Source organism: Panthera leo, chromosome C1 (assembly GCF_018350215.1).
Source record: "Panthera leo isolate Ple1 chromosome C1, P.leo_Ple1_pat1.1, whole genome shotgun sequence".
In the NCBI taxonomy this organism is placed as follows: Eukaryota; Metazoa; Chordata; class Mammalia; order Carnivora; family Felidae; genus Panthera; species Panthera leo.
Window position 1 is genome coordinate 42,263,431 of NC_056686.1, and position 23,342 is coordinate 42,286,772.

Sequence of the window (23,342 nt, forward strand, 5' to 3'; positions counted from 1 at the left end):
GACAGAGAGAGACAGAGCATGAACGGGGGAGGGTCAGAGAGAGGGAGACACAGAATCTGAAACAGGCTCCGGGCTCTGAGCTGTCAGCACAGAGCCTGATGCGGGGCTTGAACTCACTGACCGCGAGATCATGACCTGAGCCGAAGTCGGCCGCTTAACCGACTGAGCCACCCAGGTGCCCCTACCTGGGAGCTTTTCTGACCCTTCCTACTATATTCCCCAGTTCATTCATAGACACTTCCTCTGGGGTGCCTGGGTGGTTCAGTCGGTTAAGCTTCTAACTCCTGGTTTTCAGTCAGGTCATGATTTCATGATTTGTGAGTTTGAGCCCCACATCAGGCTCTGTGCTGATGATGAAGAGCCTGCTTGGGATTTTCTCTCTCTCCCTCTCTCTTTGCCCCGCTCACACTGTCTCCCCCTCTCTCTCTCAAAATAAATAAGCTTAAAAAAATTGAGACTGCCTCAATAGCTATATTAAACTGCCTCTGATCCAAAAATTTCCTCCTTTTATTGTCCTTACAGGTTCTGAGAACTCCCTAGTTTCTTAACAGCCTATCACATAAGTATTTATTTTTGTTATTACTTATAAGTGTTGATGTTCTTTTAAGTTTATTCTGTGGATGATCACCCTGAAAAATTTATTCCAAAATGCACTGTAGGGGTGCCTGTCTGGCTCGGTCAGTAGACCATGTGACTCTTGATCTTGGGGTTGTGAGTTCGAGGCCCCTGTTGAATGTAGAGATTATTTTTTAAAAAAATGAAAATAAACAAAATACACTGTAATTGGGGAATGTTAGAATATTTATCTCCAACTCAAGTAGTTTAGGTTTCTATATTCCTGCTTCCCTGGCTTATTTTGTTTATATTTAAATGGAATTGACTTCTCAGTTTGCATTAAAAGTTCTAATGCTGCTTACAGCTTTTAATAATTAAGAGATAGTATAGCATAGTAGCAAAAGCACACAGGAATCTACCTGGATTCAAATCATGTTCCAGCACTTATGTATGACATCTTGAAGAAATCAGTAAGCCTGGGGCTGCAGTTTCACATTTGTTAAATGGGAATAATAATAGTACCTATATATCACACATTATAATGAGTATTTTCCCGTATTTTAGAAAGTTTTTGACAACATGATTTTTAGTAATCACATAATCTTTATTGTATGGTATATTAGTTTCCTAGTACTACCATAACAAAGTACCACATGTGGGTGACTTAAAACAACAGGAATGTTTGTCTTTCCGTTCTGGAGGCTTGAAGTCTAAAATCAAGGTGTCTTTAGGGCCATACTTTCTGGGACAGCTCTAGGGAAGAGTTCTTCCTTGCTTCTTCTAGCTTCTGGTGTGTGCTACCAATCCTTAGCATTCCTTGGCTTTACACGCATCACTCCTGTCCGATGACCATCTTGTCCACATGTCTTCACATTGTTTTCTGTGTATATGTTTCTGTGTCCAAATCTCCCCTTTTCATAAAAGAACACCAGTCATAATGGATTAAGGTCCACTCTAATGACTTCATCTTAACTAATTATATTAGCAACAACTCGATTTCCAAATAAAGTCACAATCTGAAGTACTGGAGATTAGGACTTTAACCTGTCTTTTTGGGGGACATAACCCTTAATACATTCCTCTATACTTAATAAATGAACTTAGCAGTAATTCATATAGCCACTTCCCTATTGATCAACATTTAAGTAGTCTACCTTTTAATTTTAAAATTATATCCAAGCACTTGTTTGAGAGATATTCATCAGACCGTTATTTATAATAGCAATTAAGTCTAAATAACCTAGAGGTCCAGCAATAGATAAATGTGAAGTAATGTTGAAATACCCAGACAGTGGTATATTTGTATGTTATTAGTAAAGAAGACATGATAGAAAATTATATAAGCAGAAATTTATACTCTGGGGGCCATGACAGAGTAACTTGTACCAGACTAGCCCTCTAACCATTAATACTAGAAAACACAGGATGGGAAAGATTTGGAACAAATCTTTCTAGACAGTAGGCAAAAGGCAGCAAAGATTCCCATCCCTGAAAGAGAACCAAGTACAGCACAGCAATTTCATTGACCTGAGGAGATAAGTTTGGTGAGATTGAGGTATCGGACAAAATGTATGGAATTTATAAGGCAGAGTAATGCAGAGGTGAAAGCTACATCTAGAAGAGACTCCAGAAATCTTAAAGGTTTCTTGAGTTTTTGTCTGGTTAGTGAGCTGTGAATGTCTAGGATGAGACTCCTTGAAGTCTGAGAAAGAACAAATACCAAGGAGTGGCTAACTGAACAACACTTGGAGCTCACACAGGGTTTGGAAATACTAAACTTCCTAACACTGGAAAGAACTTAACACCCAGGGCATTCAGTACAGATGCTAGAAGAGATTAAACTAGCCCTAAAATAAAGGCTTCTCTAGGGTGACACTAACACAGCTTAAAAACAAGTTTGAAATGGTTAAGTTGCTCTGAAAATAAATTAACTTTCTGCCGGAGAAAAACTAAGCACTCTTTTAAAAAAAGAACAAAATCAGGGCGCCTGGGTGGCTCAGTCGGTTGAGCATCCGACTTCGGCTCAGGTCATGATCTCGCAGTCCGCGAGTTCAAGCCCTGCGTCGGGCTCTGTGCTGACAGCTCAGAGCCTGGAGCCTGCTTCAGATTCTGTGTCTCCCTTTCTCTCTGACCCTCCCCTGTTCATGCTCTGTCTCTCTCTGTCTCAGAAATAAATGAAACGTTAAAAAAAAAAAATTTTTTTTTAATTAAAAAAAAAAAAAAAAAAGAACAAAATCTAGCCTAACTCAACAACATGTTTAGTATCTGATAAAAATTGCTAGATGAGGGAAGAAGCAGGAAAATGTGACCCATACCCAGAAGAAAAATCAGACACTTGAAATAGACCCAGAAGTGATGCTGATAATGCAAATACCAGAAAAGTAACTTCAAAAAAATTTTTATAGATATGATCCAAGATTTTAAAAAGAAAACATGAATATTAATAGAAGAAAAAATATAAAAAGTAAATAAAATAGAAATACTATAGCTAAAACTTTAAATATTTGACATGAAAAATATCTGGATGGGGTGCCTGGGTGGCTCAGTCAGTTAAGCATCTGACTTCAACTCAAGTCATGATCTCACAGCTTGTAGGTTTGAGCCCAGCATTGGGCTCTGGCAGATAGCTCAGAGCCTGGAGCTGCTTCAGATTCTGTGTTTCTCTCTCTCTGCCTCTCCCCTGCTCGCGCTGTTTCTCTCTCTCTTAAAAGTAAATAAACATTAAGGGAAACAAAAATAGTGTAAAAACAGGGAGTGGGACAAAACAGAAGAGACTCATAAATATGGGGAACAAACTGAGGGTAACGGGAGGGGTTGTGGGAAGGGGGATGGGCTAAATGGGTAAGGGACACTAAGGAATCTACTCCTGAAATCATTGTTGCACTATATGCTAACTAATTTGGATGTAAATTATTTTTAAAAAATTAAATTAAAATTAAAGAAAAAAATAAACATTAAAAAAGGTTCTAAAAATGAAAAAATATATATCTGAATGAACTTAATAGTAGATAACAGAAGAAAAGATCAGCAAAATTAAATGCATAGCAGTAGAAACTATCTAAACTGAAGCTTAGAGAGAAATAAAGCTTGGGGGGGCGGTGGGTATGTGGGGTGGGAAGAAAACCAGAATTACCCTGAAATCAGTACCAGACAAAGACCTTGTAAGAAAAGAAAATTACTGAACAATATCTCTCATGAATGTAGATGAGGAAATTCTTAATTTTCTAACAAATGGAACCCAACAGTGTATAAAAAGGACCAGGAAGGTTATTCCAAGAATGCAAGGTTGGTTTACATTTGAAAATCAGTGTGTTCCTTTCTATTACCAGAAGAGGAAAGAAAAGCAATCTGGGGCACCTGAGTGGCTCAGTCAGTTGAACGTCTGACTTCAGATCAGGTCATGATCTCACAGTTCATGGGCTTGAGCCCCACGTTAGGCTTTGTGCTGACAGCACGGAGCCTGCTTCAGATTCTGTCTCTCTCTCTCTCTCTCTCTGCCCCTTTCCTGCTCGCGCACTCTCTCGCTCTCAAAAATAAACATTAAAAAAAAAAAAAAAACGAAAAGCAGAAAATAGATGCAGAAAAAGAATTGACAAAATCCACTACACAGTCCTGATAAAGGATGTCTAAGGAAATCCTATAGCTAACATCAAAATTAATAGTGAAAAATTAAATGTGAATGTTGCCCTACCAAGATCAGGAACAAGAGGGTGTCCAGTCTCACCATATTGAACATTGTAATGGAGGATTTGTCCAGTGTGATCAGGAAAGAAACAAAAGACATCCAGAGTGGAAAGAATGAGGTAACAGATGACCTGATTATCTCTAGAAAAATCCCATGAAATCTGCAAAAGGGCAACTAGTTCTAATTGAGTTTAACAAGGTTCCAGGATACACGATATACACAATAATCAGTTGCATTTCTGTATACCAACAACAACCAATATAAATGGAAAAATGACATTTACAATTGTGTCAAAAACTATGAAATACTTAGGGATGGGTGTGTCTGACCAAAATGTATAGACCTGTACACAGAAAAACAAAGCACTGCTGAGAGACATTGAAGAAGGCCTAGCTAAATGGAGAGATCTACCATATTCATGAGTTGAAAGACTTAATGTTAAAATGACAATTCTCCCCAAGTCTGTTGTAGATTTATACAGCCCCAGTCAAAATCCCAGCAGGCTTTTGAAGAGAAATTGACAGACTGATTCTAAAATTCATACAGAAGTGCAAAGAATATTAAAATAACTTAGGAAAATGAAGAACAAAATTGGAGCACTTCCACTACCTGACTTCCAGCTATTCTATAAGCTACAGTAATCAAGACAGTGTTTTGTGGCTCCAGTGTGTGTTTTCTCCACAACTCACCAGGCAATTCTCCCATTCTCAGCAACACTGACTAGATGTCCTACAAATTTAGTTTAATTCTGACACTATTAACTTGGAGATGACATCAGATCCTACAGTCCCATAAGACTACTGCCCTACTTCAGATGCCAGTCCCAAGTCTAGGTTTTTACCTGTGCTTCTGACTGGTTATAAAGATTAGAGGTTCCTATAAGCCCCTCTTCTGTTTGATTAATTTGCTAGAGCAGCTCATAGAACTCAGGGAAACATTTAGTGACATTTACCAGTTTATTATAAAGGATATTATAAAGGATACTGATGAACAGCCAGATTAAGAGGTACATAGGGTGGGGCCCAGAAGTATCCTGAGTACAGGAGCTTCTGTCCCCACAGAACTTGGGGTGCACCGTCCTTCAGGGCATGTGGATGCATTCACCAACGTGGAAGCTCCTCATATCTTCTTGTTCAGGAGTTTTTATAGAGCTTAATCTGCACCTTCCTCACTTACCCTTTCTAGAAGTCCAAAGATGGGGCTGAAAGGTCCAACCCTCTAATCATTTGGTCTTTCTGTTCACCAGCTTCATCCTGAGGCTGTCTAAGGACTCTGCTCTGTCACCTTATTAGCATGTTCTCAAAAGGGACTCCTGATAAATGACAAGATACTCCTATTGGGAAATTCCAAGGATTTGAGGAGCTCTGCCAGGAACCTGGGACAGAGACCAAATAATTTCTTATTCTACCACGAGCCACCCCAATCTTTGACCGCAGATCCTTTATAACAAAAAGATCATAACAGTTAACAGATACTGGCACATCAGGAGAGTCCTATCCAGTCATTAGTAATCATATCATATGAAAATGTCTGCCAGGGCAAGGCCACTCAGATTTGCAGGCTTCCATTAGATCTTGTAAAGTTTCAAAAGCAGAAGTGGTCTTAAGGTGAAGCCATATATTGCTCTCAGGCAGCTGGTACAACTGAGCTAAGAGATATCTCTTGCTCTGAGCTTCTTTAGCGGTGTTAGTGTTCTCTTGGATTTCACTCATGACATGACCCATTTGTTCATTTCTGTACCCTTAGCTACTATTTTTCTTTCTCTTCATTTATACCAAACTTTTCTACCTCTGGAAGGGACATTATTAGTTTTGGCCACTGTGCTGATCTGGATTGCAGGCAGTAATACTAGATTAGTACTTGTCTCCCACTGAGTCAACTCTCATTCAGAGAGGGTAAGATTACATAGGTACAGAACTAGTGGGCTGTATTTATTTCTGGGCAGTATAATTGCATTCACTTTTAATCCCAATTCTGTCAGATGGAACATCTCCTCTCCATTAGGCTCTGGGGAATTCTGACAAAAATATTTTATTATTATTTACTCTTTTAGGGAGAGAGTGTATGAGAGGAGCAGAGAGGGAGAGAGAGAGGGAGAATCCCAAGCAGGCTCCATGCTCAGTACAGAGCCCAACTCGGAGCTTGATCCCACAACCCTAGGATCATGACCTGAGCCTAAATCAAGAGTCAGACACTCAATTGACTGAGCCACCCAGGCACCACAAAAACATTTTAAAGTACAGTTACAATTTCTTACTTAGGAATCATCCCTGCTTCCAACATGTGTAGTTGCAGCCCTGATCTGTGACCACTGCATCAGGCTGGGAATTTTTAATTTTTTTTTTAGTTTATTTTATTTTGAGAGAGAGAGAGAGCAAGCGTGCATGTGCGCACAACTGGGGAGGGGAAGAGAGGGAGGCAGAGAGAGAGAATCTTAAGCAGGCTTTTAACTGTCAGTGCAGAGCCTGATGCAGGGCTCGAACTTAACAAACCTCAAGATTATCACCTGAGCTTAAGTTGGATCCTTAAGTGACTGAGCCACTCAGGTACCCCTTGGGAATTTTTTTTTTAATGCTTGTTTATTTTGAGAGAGAGAGCACAAGCAGGGAAGGGGCAGAGAGAGGGGAAGAGAGGATTCGAAGTGGGCTCCGTGTTGAGAGCAGAGAGCCCGATGCAGGGCTCAACTCAAGAACCATGAGATCATGACCTGAGCCGAAGTCAGATGCTTAACGAACTGAGCCACCCAGAAGCCCCTGGTTGGGAATTTTTTTTTTTTTTTTTTTTTTTTTTTTTTTTTTTTTTTTAAGTTTAATTGGAGCTTCTGGGTGGCTCAGTCAGTTAAGTGCCAGACTTCAGCTCAGGTCATGATCTCATGGTTCATGGGTTCGAGCCCTGAGTCTGGCTCTGTGCTGACAGCTCAGATACTGGAGTCTGCTTCAGATCCTGTGTCTCCCTTTCCCTCTGCCCCCCCCCCCAACTCTGCTCTCTCTCTCTCTCTCTCTCTCTCTTTCAAAAATAAACATTAAAAACATTTTTTTTAAGTTTAATTGATACAGGGAAGAAGAAGAAGAAGAAGGGGGAAAAAAAAAGTATAGTCATTTTACCAGTATCCTCCCTTGGCAAGAATTACATAGCCATACCAGCATCCTTTCCCATTCCCTCTTCTCTGGATCCACCAGAAAAACAGAAGAATATCTAGTGGGGACACTCTTTTTAGCCCCACTCATATTGAGCATGAGCATACTCTCACAAAGGCATGGAATCTAGCTCTTCAGACCTGTTTCTCACCTCTACCCCACCCCGTTTTTATTTTTTATTTTTATTTTTAACATTTATTTATTTTTGAGACAGAGAGAGACAGAGCATGAACAGGGGAGGGGCAGAGAGAGAGGGAGACACAGAATCTGAAACGGGCTTCAGGCTCTGAGCTGTCAGCACAGAGCCCAATAAAGGGCTCGAACTCACGGGCTGTGAGATCATGACCTGAGCCGAAGTCGGACGCTTAACCGACTGAGCCACCCGGGCGCCCCCCACCCCCTTTTTAAAACAACCAATATATGAATTGCCCATTCCAATTCTTTGAAACTGTTACCCTGAGGAAGATCTCTCTCTGCCCATTGTTGAACATTGGAAGGGAGGAAAAAGTGTTACTCAGCTCTGCCAATTTGTGCCTCAGAGGTTGCAGGAAGAATGTCTAGATTCAGCCTCTGTCTGCATTGCTGCAGTACCCCAGATCCACTCATTTCATGGACCCAGGTGGCTACCTCGAGGGAGCAGATGGGCCTGAAAATTAAACTGATGAAGACAGATTTACAGAAGAAAAGCATACAAATTTTATTAAAACTTCAAAGTTTTATATGTGGGAATCTTCAAACAAGAATGAAGCCCTGAAGTGACCAGAGCAGGAAGCTTTTATACCTTTTAGATAAAGAAACAAATTTGTGAAAAATTGACAAGACAAAGATGTTTTGGCTAGGGGTAGTAAATGGTGAAGAAGTGGCTAGGAAAATAAGAGTTAGTTAAATACAGTTTGTTTGTACAGATTTCTCAGCCCCCAATTCCAGGTCTCTGGTGATAAAATATCTTCCTTCTTCCTGGTACAAGGAGGGTACCTTTCACATGGGCGTTTTATGACCTATTTCAGGGAAGAAGGGTGAGGGAAGGGAAGTCAGAGTAATCTTCCTGCTTCTGCTGTTTTCTCAAACAACTTTAGCTTAGGATGGTCAATATGCCAAGAAGCCATGTTTTAGGGCAATATGTCCTGAACTCCATCAACATTATACACTGTAAAGTATGTTCCTTGATCAGAAGAAATGACAGTCGGCTGTCCAAATTGTTTCAATGTCTTATGTTTTGGTTGCTCTATAGCATTCTAAGCATTCATATCTATCACTGTCTGAGCAAAGCCCAGTCCAGAGTCAGTATCTACTTCTGTCAAGACCCATCTGTATCTCCCCAGGACTACCAGTGCTAGTCTGACTTGCTAGCTATGATCAGGGCCTTTCCCCCCAGGGAATTTGCCACATAGCCATCTACAGTGTCTGTCTCCTTTGCTGGAAGGCTGAACCGTTCTTGCTGGCAATTTGTGCCTCAGAGATTGCCATATGTCTACATTCAGCCCATATCTGCATTGCTGTAGTATCTCCATATCCACTTATTTCATGGACCCATGTGGCCACCCCAGGCCACCCCAGGCACGTTCTTCTGCTGGTCTATTCCAGTTATCTTCTGAACCTACAAGGAGTTCTGATGGGCGTTGAAATGTCCTACTAGAATGCACTCTTCAGATTCCCACAGTGATTTCCATAGGGCCATGTCTCATATGAGCACCCCTTCAATTCTGTTCCTATTGCCCTTGTGCCCATCCGTATGCTCAGGCCATTGACCACTGCCCTCAAGTCATTAAAAACCCAACAAGAGCCTTTTATCACTTTTCAATTCTTTAATCACTGCTGGGAAAACAGCATGCAGTTCAGCTCACAGAGCTCATTTGCTTTTACCTTTTTTAGTCAGAGTGCTGGCCTTTCAAACAGGATGTTGTCTGTTCACCTTGGAACTACTGTCCACAAACCAAGCAACTCTTTGTTGGCTAGTGGACAGCTGTTTACAAGGTACTGTCCAAGTGATGATAGAATGTAGCAGCTCCTTGTGCAGTTTCAAAGTGGGTCCTAGGGAGAAAGAGTCTTCCTGCCCATGATTATACCCTCCTTGCATTCCCCAGGTTAGCATTATCCTGTATAAACAATTTCCATTTCACTAGGGAACTCTCCTAGCACTGCCATCCCCATTAGAGTGTTTCTCTGACATCACCCAGAACACCATGCATATTTCAGGTTTTAAGATCATTTTTTAATCCTTCTGTCATAAGGTAGCTTCAGTTAATGTCAGAGAGCAAGGTAGTAAATGCCTCTTGGTTGGAAATTCTCTAGTCCAATGCCCCAGTCTGTTCTTCACATAAGTAAGGCACAGAGAATTTGTCCCTATCAGCACTTCGGCCTATATTCTACACTGCACAGGCTTAAGAAAGCTTCTGGCACCCATTTAGCGTGTCTACTTAACATTGCTTGAAGAGTAGATTTACATGCTTTCTGTTTTACAATGTTAGGTAGGAGTAACATTTCCTAGTCAAATAAAATGTCCATCCTTATAATACAGTCAAGTAAAAGAAATACAGTCACTTTACATAAAGCCTACTCAACCATACCAATTGTCCTACAAACTTTTAGTTTAATTCTATTACATTCCTGACTGTAGCCTTCATTAGGACTTCATCCACAGATTTTGACTTTATATTACTAGGTAGGTGAAGTGTTCCCTAGCCAGACATAATGCTCATTCCCATAAGACATTCAGGTAAAGGAAACACAGCTTCTTTACATAAAACCTGTTTAAACATTCCACCTTTCATAATTCCATCAACCCATACATTAAAAAAATTGTTTAATGTTTATTTTATTTTATTTTTTTTTTGAGAGCGAGAGAGCGAAAGAGTGTGAGTGGGGGAGAGGCAGAGAGAAAGGGAGACACAGAATCTGAAGCAGGCTCCAGGCTCAGAGCCCAATGTGGGGCTCGAACCCACACACTGTGAGATTATGACTTGAACTGAAGTCAGCCGCTTAACTGAGCCACGCAGGTGCCCCTCAACCCACACATTTTTATTTTCTCTCGATCTAATTATAAGCCCACATTAGGGCTTCACCAGTGGATTTTGGTAACTTTTCCATTCCCTGACCAATTTGCCCAGCCTTACCTGAAAGGCTTTGAGTCCCCAGTGAGGGGTCATGCCAAGGAATCCTGGCCCTTTTATCTTGATTAATCTGCCTAACCACTGCCACAAGCAGTTGCTGGTAAGGTTTAGATCCATCTCTAAATTCTGTTGGCAACTTTTACCTTTAGTAACTGATTGCAGCTCAGCTGCTACTCCATATCATGGTGAATACCTGGCTACTCTGGAATCAGAGGTTTTTCATCCCTCTTTCATCTTTTCTCTTCCCAAACCACATATTTTTATGAGCCACAGCCATTATAGCAAATCCCATTTCTTTTTTCCTTTTTTTTTTCTTTTTTTTTATTCTGAGGGAGAGAAAGAGCACATGCGAGATGGGAGAGGCAGAGAAAGGGAGAGAGAAAATTCCAAGCAGGCTCTGCATAGATGGTGCCGAACCCAATGCAGGGTTCGAACTCATGAACAGCAAGATCATGACGTGAGCCAAAAGAGTCAGATACCTTAACCAACTAGGCCACCCAGGCACCCCTCAAACCCCACTTCTGACATCAATTCTAACACGTGTTTTTTTCCACACTCCACCAAGCAGTTTTCCAGTTCTCAGCAGACAGCATCTGTGCATACTACAAATTGAATTCAATTCTGACATTTACCTGGAGACAGTGTCAGATCCCATAGGTTAAGGGTTAGTCCCACAAGACTGCCTTCACTTCAGACACCAGTTGCAAGTCCAGGCATAGAAATAGGCAAAGGTTCAGTGGACCAGAATAAAGAATACAAAAATAGGCCTAGACATATATGGTTGATTAATTTTTGATGTAAGTTTAAAGTGCATTCAATAAAGAAATGATAATCTTTTCAACAAACGGTGCTACAACAAATCCAGCTACAACCGCTGGATCTCTGGATGCAAAAAAAAGTGAGGGGTGCTTGGCTGGCTCAATTGGAAGAGCAACTATTGATCTTGGAGTTGTGAGTTTGAGCAGCCCCACATTGGATGTAGAGATTACTACAAAAAATAAAAAATAAATTAAAAACTACTTTAAAAAAAGCCCCACTTTAGGCATGGAGCCTACTTTAGGAAAAAAAAAAAAAAGTGAGCTTATTCTACCTTGGACTCTATATAAAAATTAACTCTGATTGATTGGGTGGTTGTGACCTCTACACCCAGAGTGGGGCTTGAACTCATGACCTCAAGGTCAAGAGTCTCATGATCTTCCAACTGACCCAGCCAAACACCCCCAAAAATTAACTCTTAATTGATCATAGGCCTACATATGAAACAAGAAACTATTTAAAAGTACTAGAAGACATGCCTGGGTGGCTCAGTCAGTTAAGCATCCAACTCTTGATTTTGGTTCAAATCATGATCTCACGGTTTCATGAGTCTGAGCCCTGTGTCGGGCTCTGCGCTAAGTGGAGCCTACTTGGAATTCTCCCTCTCTCTCTGCCCCTTCTCCACTCGTACTCTGTCTCTCTCAAAATAAATAAACGTTAAAAAGAAAAAAGAAGTTCTAGAAGAGGGGCACCTGGGTGGCTCAGTGGGTTAAGTGTCTGACTCTTGGTTTCGGCTTAGGTCATGATCTCAGTGGTTTCTGAGTTCAAGCCCCGTGTTTGTCATAGTCTGCACTGACAGTGCAGAGCTTGCTTGGGATTTTCTCTCTCCCTCTTTCTCTGCCCCCCATGTGCACGTGCTCTGTCTCTCTCTCAAAATAAATAAATAAACAAACTTAAAAAAAGGCTCTAGAAGAAAACAAAAAATCTTTGTGACTTGATGTTAGGCAAATTTCTTTTTTTTTTCTTTAAGATTATATTTTTTAAGTAATCTCTACAATCCAATGTGGGGCTCGAACTTACAACCTGGAGATCAAGAGTTGCTTGCTTTACCGACCAAACCAGCCAGCCACCCTGCAGATTTCTTAAATATGCACAAAAGCATGATCTACAAAGGAAAAAAAATAGCTAAATTGCCCTTGATCGAACTTAAGGACTTCTGTTCTTTGAAAGATACTGTTAAAAGAATCAAAAGCCAGTACACATACTGGATCAAAGTATTTGCAAATCACATGTCTGATAAAGCATAGGTATTCAAAACTTTCATAAAGAGTTCTCGGGGCACCTGGCTGGCTCAGCCAGGGGAGTGTGCGCCTCTTGATCTTGGGGTTGTGACTTTGAGCCTGTGTTGGGTGTAGAGATTTCTTAAAAATAAAATCTTCTTTAAAAAAAAAAAAGAAAAAGAAAGAAAGAAAGCTCTCAAAACTTAATAAGAAAACAATACAAGTGAAGAGAAAATGGACAAAAGAGTTGAACAGATCCTTTACCAAAGAAGATTAATGGATGGCAAATAAGCACATGAAAAGATGTTCAACATCCTTAGGACAGACATATATATCAATGCATTAGAATTGAGAGTTCAGAAATAACCCCCAAAATTTATTTTTGACACGGGTGCTAAGACAATTTAATGGGGAAGGAGTCATTTTTTCAACAAACAGTGCTGGGAAAACTGAGTAGGCACATGTAAAAGAAGAATCTGATTCCTTACTTCATACTGTATATAAAAATTAACTCAAGGGGCGCCTAGGTGGATCAGTGAGTTGAGTGCCCGACTTCGGCTCTGGTCACGATCTCCCAGATTGTGAGTTTGAGCCCCACATCGGGCTTGCTACTGTCAGTGCAGAGCCCGCTTTGGATCTTCTGTTCCCCTCTCTTTGCCCCTTCCCCACTTGCACACACTCTCTCAAAAAATAAATTAAAAAAAAAAAAAACAACATTAAAAACTAACTCAAAGTGGATTCTAGACCTAAATGTAAGAGCTACATCTACATCTACATAAGCATATAAAATTTTTAGGAGGAAAACATAGATATAAATCACTATAACCTTGGATTAAGCAGTAGCTTCTTAGGACACCAAAAGCTTAAGTGACAGAAAAGCTAGTTTAATTGGATTTAATTAAAAAAATGAAGACTTTTGTGCTTCAAAGGACACCATCAAGGAAGTGAAAAGGCAATTTACAGAGGACACCATCAACAAAGTGAAAAGACAATTTACAGAAAGGTTGAAAATATTTGCACGTTATATATCTGATAGAGGGACATGTTTTCAGAATATATAAAGAGCTCTTACAACTCAATGATAAAAATAACCCAGTTTAAAAATGGGCAAAGGACTAACTAGACTTTCTACAAAGAGATCATGTGAACGGCCAATAAGCACATGAAAAGAAGCTCAACATCATTGGTCATTAGAGAAATACAAATTAAAACCACAATGAGGGGTGCCTGGGTGGTTCAGTCAGTTAAGTGACTTTTTTTTTTTAATCTTTCTTTTTTAATGTCTATGTATTTTTGAAAGAGAGACACAGAGCGAGTAGAGGAAGGGCAGGGAGAGGGAGACACAGGATCCAAAGCAGGCTCCAGGCTCTGAGCTGTCAGCACAGAGCCTGACACAGAGCTCGAACCCACAGACCATGAGACAATGACCTGAGCCAAAGTCACGTTTAACCACCTGAGCCACCCAAGTGCCCCAAGTGTCAGACTCTTGATCTCAACCCAGGTCATAATCTCTGGGTTTGTGGGTTTGAGCTCTGTGCTGTCAGTGTGGAGCCTGTATGGGATTCTCTCTCTCCCTCTCTCTCTGCCCCTCCCCCACTCGCTCTTGCTCTCTCAAATTAAACAAACATTTAAAAATTAAATAACACCACAATGAGACACTAGTTTATGCCTACTAAAAAGGCTGCCTATAAACAAAAAGATGGATGATGGCAAGTGTTGGCAAGAATGTGAAACAGCTTTCTCATTCATTACTGATCAGATTGAAAAATTATACAGCCATTTTTGGGGCGCCTGGGTGGCTCATTCAGTTACACATCAACTCTTGATTTTGGCTCAAGTCATGATCTCATGGTTTGTGAGTTTGAGCCCTGCATCAGGCTTTGAGCTAACAGTGGGGACCCTGTTTGAGATTCTCTGTCTCTCCCTCTCTCTTTGCCCCTCCCCCAGTTTCTCTCTCTTTCTCTGTCTCAGAATAAATAAACATTTAGAACAATGAAAAAATTATGCAACCATGTTAGAAAACAGCTTGATGATTTCTTATAATGTTAAGCGCACATTTAGCATTTGCCCAGCATTCTAAGTATTTCCTCAAGATCACTGAAACAGAAAGTTCACAAAAATACTTATGTTGGGCTCCTGGGTGGCTCAGTCAGTTAAGCATCCTACTTCGGCTCAGGTCATGATCTCATGTTTTGTGAGTTTGAGCCCTGCTTTGGGCTTTCCATCTCAGTGCACAGTCTGCTTCAGATCCTCTGTCTCTCTCTCTGTCCCTCTCCCTCACTCCCCCTCCCCTGCTCATGTCCTGTCTCTCAAAAAATGAACATTAAAAAAAAAAAAAAGATTAAAAAAAATACGTAGTATAGTCAATGCAATAGAATATTTACTTAAAATACTTAATACTTTATTTTTTTATTATTTTCTTCTTTTTTTGAGAGAGAGAGAGAGAGAGAGAGAGAGAGAGAGAGAGAGAGAGAATGAATCTCAAGCAGGCTCCATGCCCAGCACAGAGCCCAACATGGGGCTTGAACTCACAACAGTGAGGTCATGACCTGAGCCAAAATCAAGAGTTGGACACTTAACTGGTTAAGTCACCCAGGCACCCCTGTTTATTTTGTTTTATTATTTTTTTTAATGTTTATTTGTTTTTGAGAGAGAGAAAGACAGCCGGGGAGGGGCAGAGAGAGAGAGGGAGACAGAGGATCTGAAGCAGGCTCTGCACTGACAGCAGAGAGCCTGATGTGGGGCTCGAACTCACAAAATCTGAGATCATGACCTGAGCTGAAGTCAGACACTTAACTGGGTCACCCAGGAACCTCCTAATATTCAAATTTTAAAAATACTTAAAAAAAAAAAAAAAAAAAAAACACTACCACATATACATAGCAATATGGACACATCTCAAGTCAGGCTGAGGGGGTGAGTTCCAGCCCTGCATGGGGCTCTTTGCTGACAGCTCAGAGCCTGGAGCCTGCTTGGGATTCTGTGTCTCCCTCTCCTTCTCAGCCCCTCCCCGACTCGTGCTCTGTCTCAAAAATAAACATTAAAATAAAAATTTTTAAATAAGCCATGCTGAGCAAAAATAGACTCAAAAGAATACATACTGTATGGTCCTATTTACTTGAAGTTCTAGACCAAGCAAAAGTCAATATCATAGAAATTAGAGAAGTGGTTGCCTAGGTGAGGCTGCAGAGGGGATTGCAGAGGTGCACAAGGAACCGTTTTTTTTTTTTTTTTATTCTATATTCTGATTGTGGTGGTGGTTATACAAGTGTATACATTTGCCAAAACTCATCAAATTATAGATTAAATTGGGTATATTTTACTGTGTGTAAATTATACTTTAATAAATATGACTAAAACTAAAAATACTTTTAAAAGTGGTATATATAAAAAGAAGAAATACTTAAAAACAAGGCAAAGAAAATATTTTAAAAGAAAATTACATGTACAATATGAATGCCATTAAATTTTTTTTAAATATATAGGAAATGCATAAAAGTGTAATAGCACCTATCTTACTTATGATTTGGGATCAAACAAGTTTTCTTTTCCAGATTGCCTATGCTTTAAGGTTATGATTTTTATTTATTTATTTTTGGTAAAAAAATGGTTTATCCATTTCATTTTTTTTTGTATAAAACACATGGGAGAAACCTATTCAACTTAGCCAACCAACGTACAGCCTTCCACATGGAAAGGTACTTTAATCAAACTTTGAGTCTAAGAACATACAGATGTTTCTTTTCTTTTTTTTTTTTTAAGGACATGCAAATGTTTCTTTTACCATGTCTAAAGTAATTGTCTATGCTTTTCCATATAACTGTTTTAAAATTTCCATATGCCTCCATTATTTCATCTGTCCCAGTTAAAGTATAAGGAAAGGAGGAAGAGGGTTGGTTTAAACGTCTAAGTTTTCTACTGCCCTTTCTTTCCACATAGAGACTTGTGGATGTGAGGAACCAATCCCCCCACCCATAGCTCTGGTAGCCTTGATAAGAGAACCATACATATATGAATATGAGAATTGTATATATATATGAATTAGAGAATCATTGTTATGTGTGGAGCCTTGCAGTGTAGACATAACATCATTACAGAGGTATTTATCAAGGTTTAGCATGTATTAGTAGACAGTAGCAAAAATAGCTCAAATTTTGGGAATGCAAGCTGGTGCAGCCACTCTGGAAAACAGTATGGAGGTTCCTCAAAAAACTAAAAATAGAACTACCCTCCAACCCAACAATTGCACTACTAGGCATTTACCACAAGGGATACAGGTGTGCTGTTTCGAAGGGACACATTCACCCCCATGTTTATAGCAGCACTATCAACAATAGCCAAAGTATGGAAAGAGCCCAAATGTCCATCGATGGATGAATGGATAAAGAAGATGTGGTATGTATGTGTATATATATATATATATATATATATATATATATATATACACACACACACATATACACACAATGGAGTTTTACTCGGCAATCAAAAAGAATGAAATCTTGCCATTTGCAACTATGTGGATGGAACTGAAGGGTGTTATGCTAAGTGAAATTAGTCGGAGAAAGACAAAAATCATATGACTTCACTCGTATGAGGACTTTTAGACACAGAACAGATGAACATAAGGGAAGGGAAGCAAAAATAATATAAAAACAGGGAGGGGGACAAAATAGAAGAGACTCATAAATATAGAGAACAAACTGAGGGTTACTGAAGGGGTTGTGGGAGGGGGGATGGGCTAAATGGGTAAGGGGCACTCAGGAATCTACTCCTGAAATCATTGTTGCACTATATGCTACCTAATTTGGATGTAAATTTAAAAAAATGAAAAATAAAATTAAAAAAAAAGAATTAAAAAATAGCTCAAATTTAAGTGACAAAAAGAACTTTTTTGTGTGTAGAATAATTTTTTTTAAGCGTTTTAAGAAAAGCTCTTTCTCCTCTTTCAGCCTCAAGGTATTGCAGCATGCTGATTGAGGAAGGAGGATTGCAGCATTTATACAACATCAAAGAACATGAACAGACGGATCCCCATGTCCAACAGATTGCTGTGGCCATTCTAGACAGCTTAGAAAAACACATTGTGCGCCATGGGAGACCACCTCCCTGTAAAAAGCAGCCCCAGGCTAGGCTAAATTGATAGCCATAAGTAATTGAATAACTGAATCACAGGAATCCTTTTTGTGATAGGCTTATTTGGAATATCTTCCCCTCTGTGATGTTTTAGGGGTTTCTATGACAAGAGTCATAAGATCAGTTTGGGATTGACGGTGTAAAGTACTGCCCATGTGAACAGTCTCTAATTTGTCTTGTGATTTTTAACTTCTGAGGCAAGAAGGATCTGTTCCTTCATCATTGCCTTTTAGGAAATTTTCCACATCTTTCCGTGTTTGAACTTACCTGTGCTTGAAATTCTACAGTTTTATGATAAAGTTTGCACGAACCCTTAAGCCAGACTTTTCTGATCTTAAAGTCCCTTCCAATCAATTTGCAGTTTCAGATAAGCTGTTAACCTGATTTCTGGCACTGCTTCAGTTGTAAGTTTTATACTGCTTCTGTATAAAATGGCTTTCTTCTCTGTGTACCTTTTATAAGATGTCCTTCTTAGTGTGAAAGAGCGGAGATCCAAGTCCTGTTTGAAAGCTACTCACCAACTGGAGCTTGGGTGGATGGCAGAAAAAATATATTGGAAAGAAAACTATTAAGGGGAAAAGAAATAAGGAACTAGAGAAAGGTCTGCTCTTACAATACAGTTTTTAAACTGGGACAGGCTATCCTGGAGCCCACCTCTTCTGAGGCAGTAAGCAGTAGCTTATTCTTCATATTTATTCCTGGAAGCATGGGCTGCTGCTTCCTACACAGACTGCTGGTTACTCTCTAGAAATATTTCCCGGGACATCACAGTGTAAAATATTACAACATTCTGTGTTAAAGATTAATTGTCTGAATCTCTATAAGTCATACTATTGTGAAAATGTGAATTTTTATAAAATTGTCTCTTGTTAAAACCGACCATTATTTTCCCTCTATTTCAAAGTCATTTTATTCAGTGACATAGAGACTACACACGGTATTACCTGCTCAGTTAAATATACTTAACAACAGTAAATTTTGTCACAAGAAGTTAAATTTTCTTTCTTTCTTTTTTTTTTTTTTCAAAATACATGTATCTTAATGTTCTCATGTTGGAGAAAGATGTCCACACCTCACTGCCAAAAATGAATGAGAAGCATTAGACTGTTGTTAAATACAATGGTTCTAGATGTAGCGTGTAAAAGGAAATATTTTTTGATGGGTTATTTTTTAGACAATTGCCTTTCCTTTTGAGATACCTGTTACAGCAGAGTAAAGAGTCAATTATCATTATATCAATAATGGCAGCTGGGAGGCAGCAAGTCACCAAGAAATTTAATTTCCATTTAAAATTTTAGTTTGTGAATGAGGTTAATCACAATTTCAGATGACTGCATTTTTTTCCATAGATGGCTAAACTGTTTTCAATAGAGATTTAAAATGGTATGTTTAAATTATGGTGATTATTCAGAGGCATTTTTATTTAGAAAGGAGCTGGCTTATTAGTGTGCTGATAGCATTTTTGACATACATATTTCATACCACTATCACAAAAATCATACTTGAATTATTTCATACTCCTTCGCAGGGATGAAAACTTAAACTAAAAGAAAAGAGTTATTTAGAACCATTAAAAACCATATTATATTGTGGATTACTTCTGACTTAATTGGTTTAAGGAATTTTTATAGGCACAAGATAAATGTTCACGGATTGTCTATTTCAGGGGAAATGGAAGATTCTTTTAGCTTTCCCCCTTTTTCCTAGATTTTAATGTCTAAGGCAAAATGTAGAAAATAGGCCGGCCTGCACTAGCTTGGAAATCGCTAGCTATTTTGACTATCTCCAGGCCTCTTAGCTTGCATAGTTAGGGAAAAGCCTGTTTGAGAAGTTTGGCTTCAAGTGTCTCTTCTGTCCTGTTGAAGCAAAAGTATGTGTTCCTTATTAGGCTAGGCTTAGGTTTTTATCTTTACAAATTGTTTTCAGAAAGCTAACAATGTACAGAAAACAATAACTCCCTTCATTGCTCAGAATAACTTGATAGATTAAGACTTAAAAATACTGAAAATTTGTTTTAAATTTACTACTTTGAACATTGGTAATGGTGGGATATTTCTGAGTCTTAAAAGCAAAATAATTGCTCACATCCCATGTATAAAAATTGTAGTGCCTTTGTGGTTGGGATGGTTCTTAAAATTGTGTATCTAACTAAGGCACAGAATTGTCTGTAAGGTCTTGAATCTGGCTAAAATATAGTAGATGTATATATTGAAATTATGAGGCATAACTGGCCTGTGTCTACAGTTAGAATCTATTAATTAGGCCTATCTTTTACATGCGTATAGTAGAATGTAACAGTACTTGGTGCCTTCAAGGGTTACCTCTTCAGTGGCTTAGAGGTGCTGTTTCAAGCACAATTTAGACTAGGGCTGAACCACTCATTGCTCAAATCACTGGTGCACTCAGATATTGTAAAATATCACTACATCAGTCCACAAGCAGCAGCAAGGTTTAGATCTACCAAAGGAAATGGAATTAGACTTTTTTAGAGTATAATGATGCATGTTGGTATCATTGAGTAAAACAAGAACAGTCTAAAATTAAAGCAGAAATCAGGCATCTTGTTCTTTGTATCAAATAAGTTTTGCTCGTGGTCTTTACACTCTAAAAAATCATTTTTTCCTTTTGGCAGTTGAAAAGAAACATAAATCAAGTAGTAATAAGGAGTTAGTTTACTCTCTGGCCTCAGTGGTTACTGATCTTAATTGAGGATTTGAAAAATCGTATCAGACCCACAGTTCTAGGAATTGACCTTAAATATTGCTGCTCTTTACCCCTGGACAGAAATGCCAGTTAGTGGCACTAGTCAACTTAATTACCTGAGGTGGAGGTGAATCGCCATAAAAGGGTGCTGTAGGAATTGAATTTCATGATCTCTTTTGTTTGCAAACTTCAAAGATTCGTGTTTAAAAACATCAAATCTATCAAGCCTAAGAAGTTGTTCTTACTATTGAGACCTTTTGAGTTGGCCCTTTTCCTCCCTAGTCACTTTCATTTAGCTGTATATTTAATTATGCCATGTGTCAAGATAAGATTGGGCCTTCTTCTAGCCCTTTGGAGCACGTTTTAATGAAAATATATTTTATGTTCTCAGTTACGATACATTAATGAACAATGGTTTTGGCTTAGTGTTTTAAAATGCATGGCGCCCTCATAGAACAACCTGCAGCCAATACCTGAGATTGAAAAGAGGTCATGAGTAGCAGGGAAAACCCACCCCTTTCCTGCCCTCTCTAATGCCATGTTTACAGTATTTGTTCATTGCGCAACTTTTATTTTGGAATAAACAGTATTATTAAACTGAAGGTGTAAATTAAAGGCAGTATCATAATGTCAGCTGATATGGGCAGTTTTATCTGTATGTTACTTATTTGGGAACTTTATATGGATAGGGCCTCAGAGTAGTGTTCTAAGGCAGCCTGTAGAGAAGTTTGCAAACTTACGGTTTCCCTCTCGAATCCGTTGTAGCAGTTTCAAATGATTGTGTGGATATTGGATGTTTAATCTTTACCATTTGCTTTGTATTGACACATTTTTCATTTTAAGTGTTAACTCATGTACTGTTTACTTTAGGAATAATGCAAATCCAACCTTCATCCAGTGATGAGAATAGCAGTATGATAGGAATTTGCTCAATGTGCTTTAAATGAGTAATTGCTTTATCTTTTTTAGTATCTGATAGACTTTGCATGACACGGTACACTCCTAATTATGCATTCTTTAGTTTCCAAATCTTAACCTAAGACATTCTATATTAACTGATGGGTAGCCTGAGAAAGAGCTTTCTCTGTTTCTCCCCTCAGCCAATATTTTTGGGTAAATTATGGGAAAGTCAGTGCTATTTCTCATTTCTCTGGATGAAGCGAAGTTCATTTGGATGGCACAACCAAACTTTAGAGCTAGATAGAATGGCTATTAAGAATATTTAGAAAATCCAAATTTATCAAAATTACTCTATGGAAAATCATAAATCTAGTTCATTAATACTATTAGCGTAATTTCAAACTTACTTTTGGGGAAACTGTTCAAATGGGTTCTTTTAAGCTTATTTTTAATCAGCTTAGAAGCAAGAAGCTACTTAGCTAATGAAAGCTGAGATACACTTTCATAAAAGCAAGAAATTGTTGAAAGCATTTTTTTCTTTAAAAATGGGATGATGTTAATGTCAAGATTTATACTGAGATAATCTGCAAGAATAAAATTTTAAAATCTTAAAATCCTTGACTTTTGTAGAATTCCCACTGTCAAATTCCCACGGACTTATGAGAGAAAAGCTATCTTTTGCTTAAATTTCGATGGAAGAGTTTAACTCCTTTCAAAGGATATGAAAAATTCATTGGGAAATGTAATGTGTATACATTTCCAAGGCTCTCAAATTCTCTGGACTGAAGGCACTGTTCTCACTGTGGCCAGATGAATGGGAGTGTTCTGTACATGAATCATGCTATATTTTAAATCAGGACATCACTTAGGTATTAATGTTGTGTGTACAGAGTTTTGTTTTGGGAATTTTTTTTTTGCCTAAATAAATGTTATAAATTTTATGTAAAGCGTGTCTTGTCTACTTTATTTCTAAACTATTTGCTTTAATGCAAGATATAGATTCCTTAGTTATTAACTTGTAGCAATGGCTTACCAGTGGTTTTATTGCACAAGTTTCTAGTACTGGATGGAACTCCATTCATTCATTTCATTAAATACCTGTGCTAGGTACTGTTTAAGTGTTGGAGTTTATATAATTCATAAATCCCTCAGGAAACTTACAGTTTTGTGGAGAGGAAATATTAAGCATATAAATATTATTTTAAATTGCATTACAGGCCAGTCCACAGTGCTTATTATAGAGGCACAGAGATCACAATCCAAACTGGGTACCCATTACACAACCCCAAGAAGACTTCCTAGAGAACATAATATCTGGGTTGACATTCATTCACACAACTATTGAGATAATTAACTGATATAATGTATATTAAGAGTATTTAATGAGGGAGATTACCAAAAAACAAGGTTTAAGCCAGAAAGAAGCCTTAGTTATTTATTTCAGTTTCAGAAACTCATTTTGTAGTTGAAGAAACGGTCTTAAATAAAACGAGCTTGTCTGTCACACAGGAAGCCAGTGACAGACTGTGCGCTACGATTCTTATTTCCAGACTTCCAATCCAGTAGGCCTCTCCTCCCCACCATATTGTTACATAATAGCATGAGATTTCTTAGATTTTGGGCATTATGTGATTAAGCATCAAGTGAATGTTACAGAAAAGAATGCACTAAATGGTCACAGAAGTGGAGATTGCCCCTGAGGATGATGTTCTAGGGCAGCGTTAGTGTTAGAATGCTATAGAATCGTTAATGAATGGTCAAAATAAATACGATTGCTTCACTAATATACAAATATGAGATTAGCTGTGTTAGGATGACAGGTTTTTTTTTTAAAGTTTTATAACTTCAAAAAGGAAAAATTGTAAAACCTTACTCCACCCTTCCCCCTCCCTCACCCTTTGTCACAGTTTTTATTATGTAGGTTGACCCAATCTCTCTTGACTGAATTCCTCCTTTCTTCCCATTATCCTTCCATCTTCTATTCCCCATTAATCTGCATTTTAAGAGTCCAATGAATTGTTCTAACTCCATTAACTCCTTGAATTGAGAGGAGGGAATGAATGGTAGAAACCATGAGCAC

General features: G+C 38.7%; 1 protein-coding gene across 2 annotated transcripts in view; it reads left to right on the forward strand.

Moving 5' to 3' along the window:
- Positions 1–22,203, forward strand: part of ZYG11B (zyg-11 family member B, cell cycle regulator) — a 91,871-nt gene extending 69,668 nt beyond the window's left edge. For both annotated transcript variants that reach the window (XM_042951324.1, XM_042951325.1), the window contains exon 14: positions 17,476–22,203. In XM_042951324.1, coding sequence (XP_042807258.1) covers positions 17,476–17,666 — 191 coding nt within the window. In that variant the 3' untranslated portion in view covers positions 17,667–22,203. The remainder of the gene's footprint in view (positions 1–17,475) is intronic.
- Positions 22,204–23,342: the final 1,139 nt, after the last annotated feature.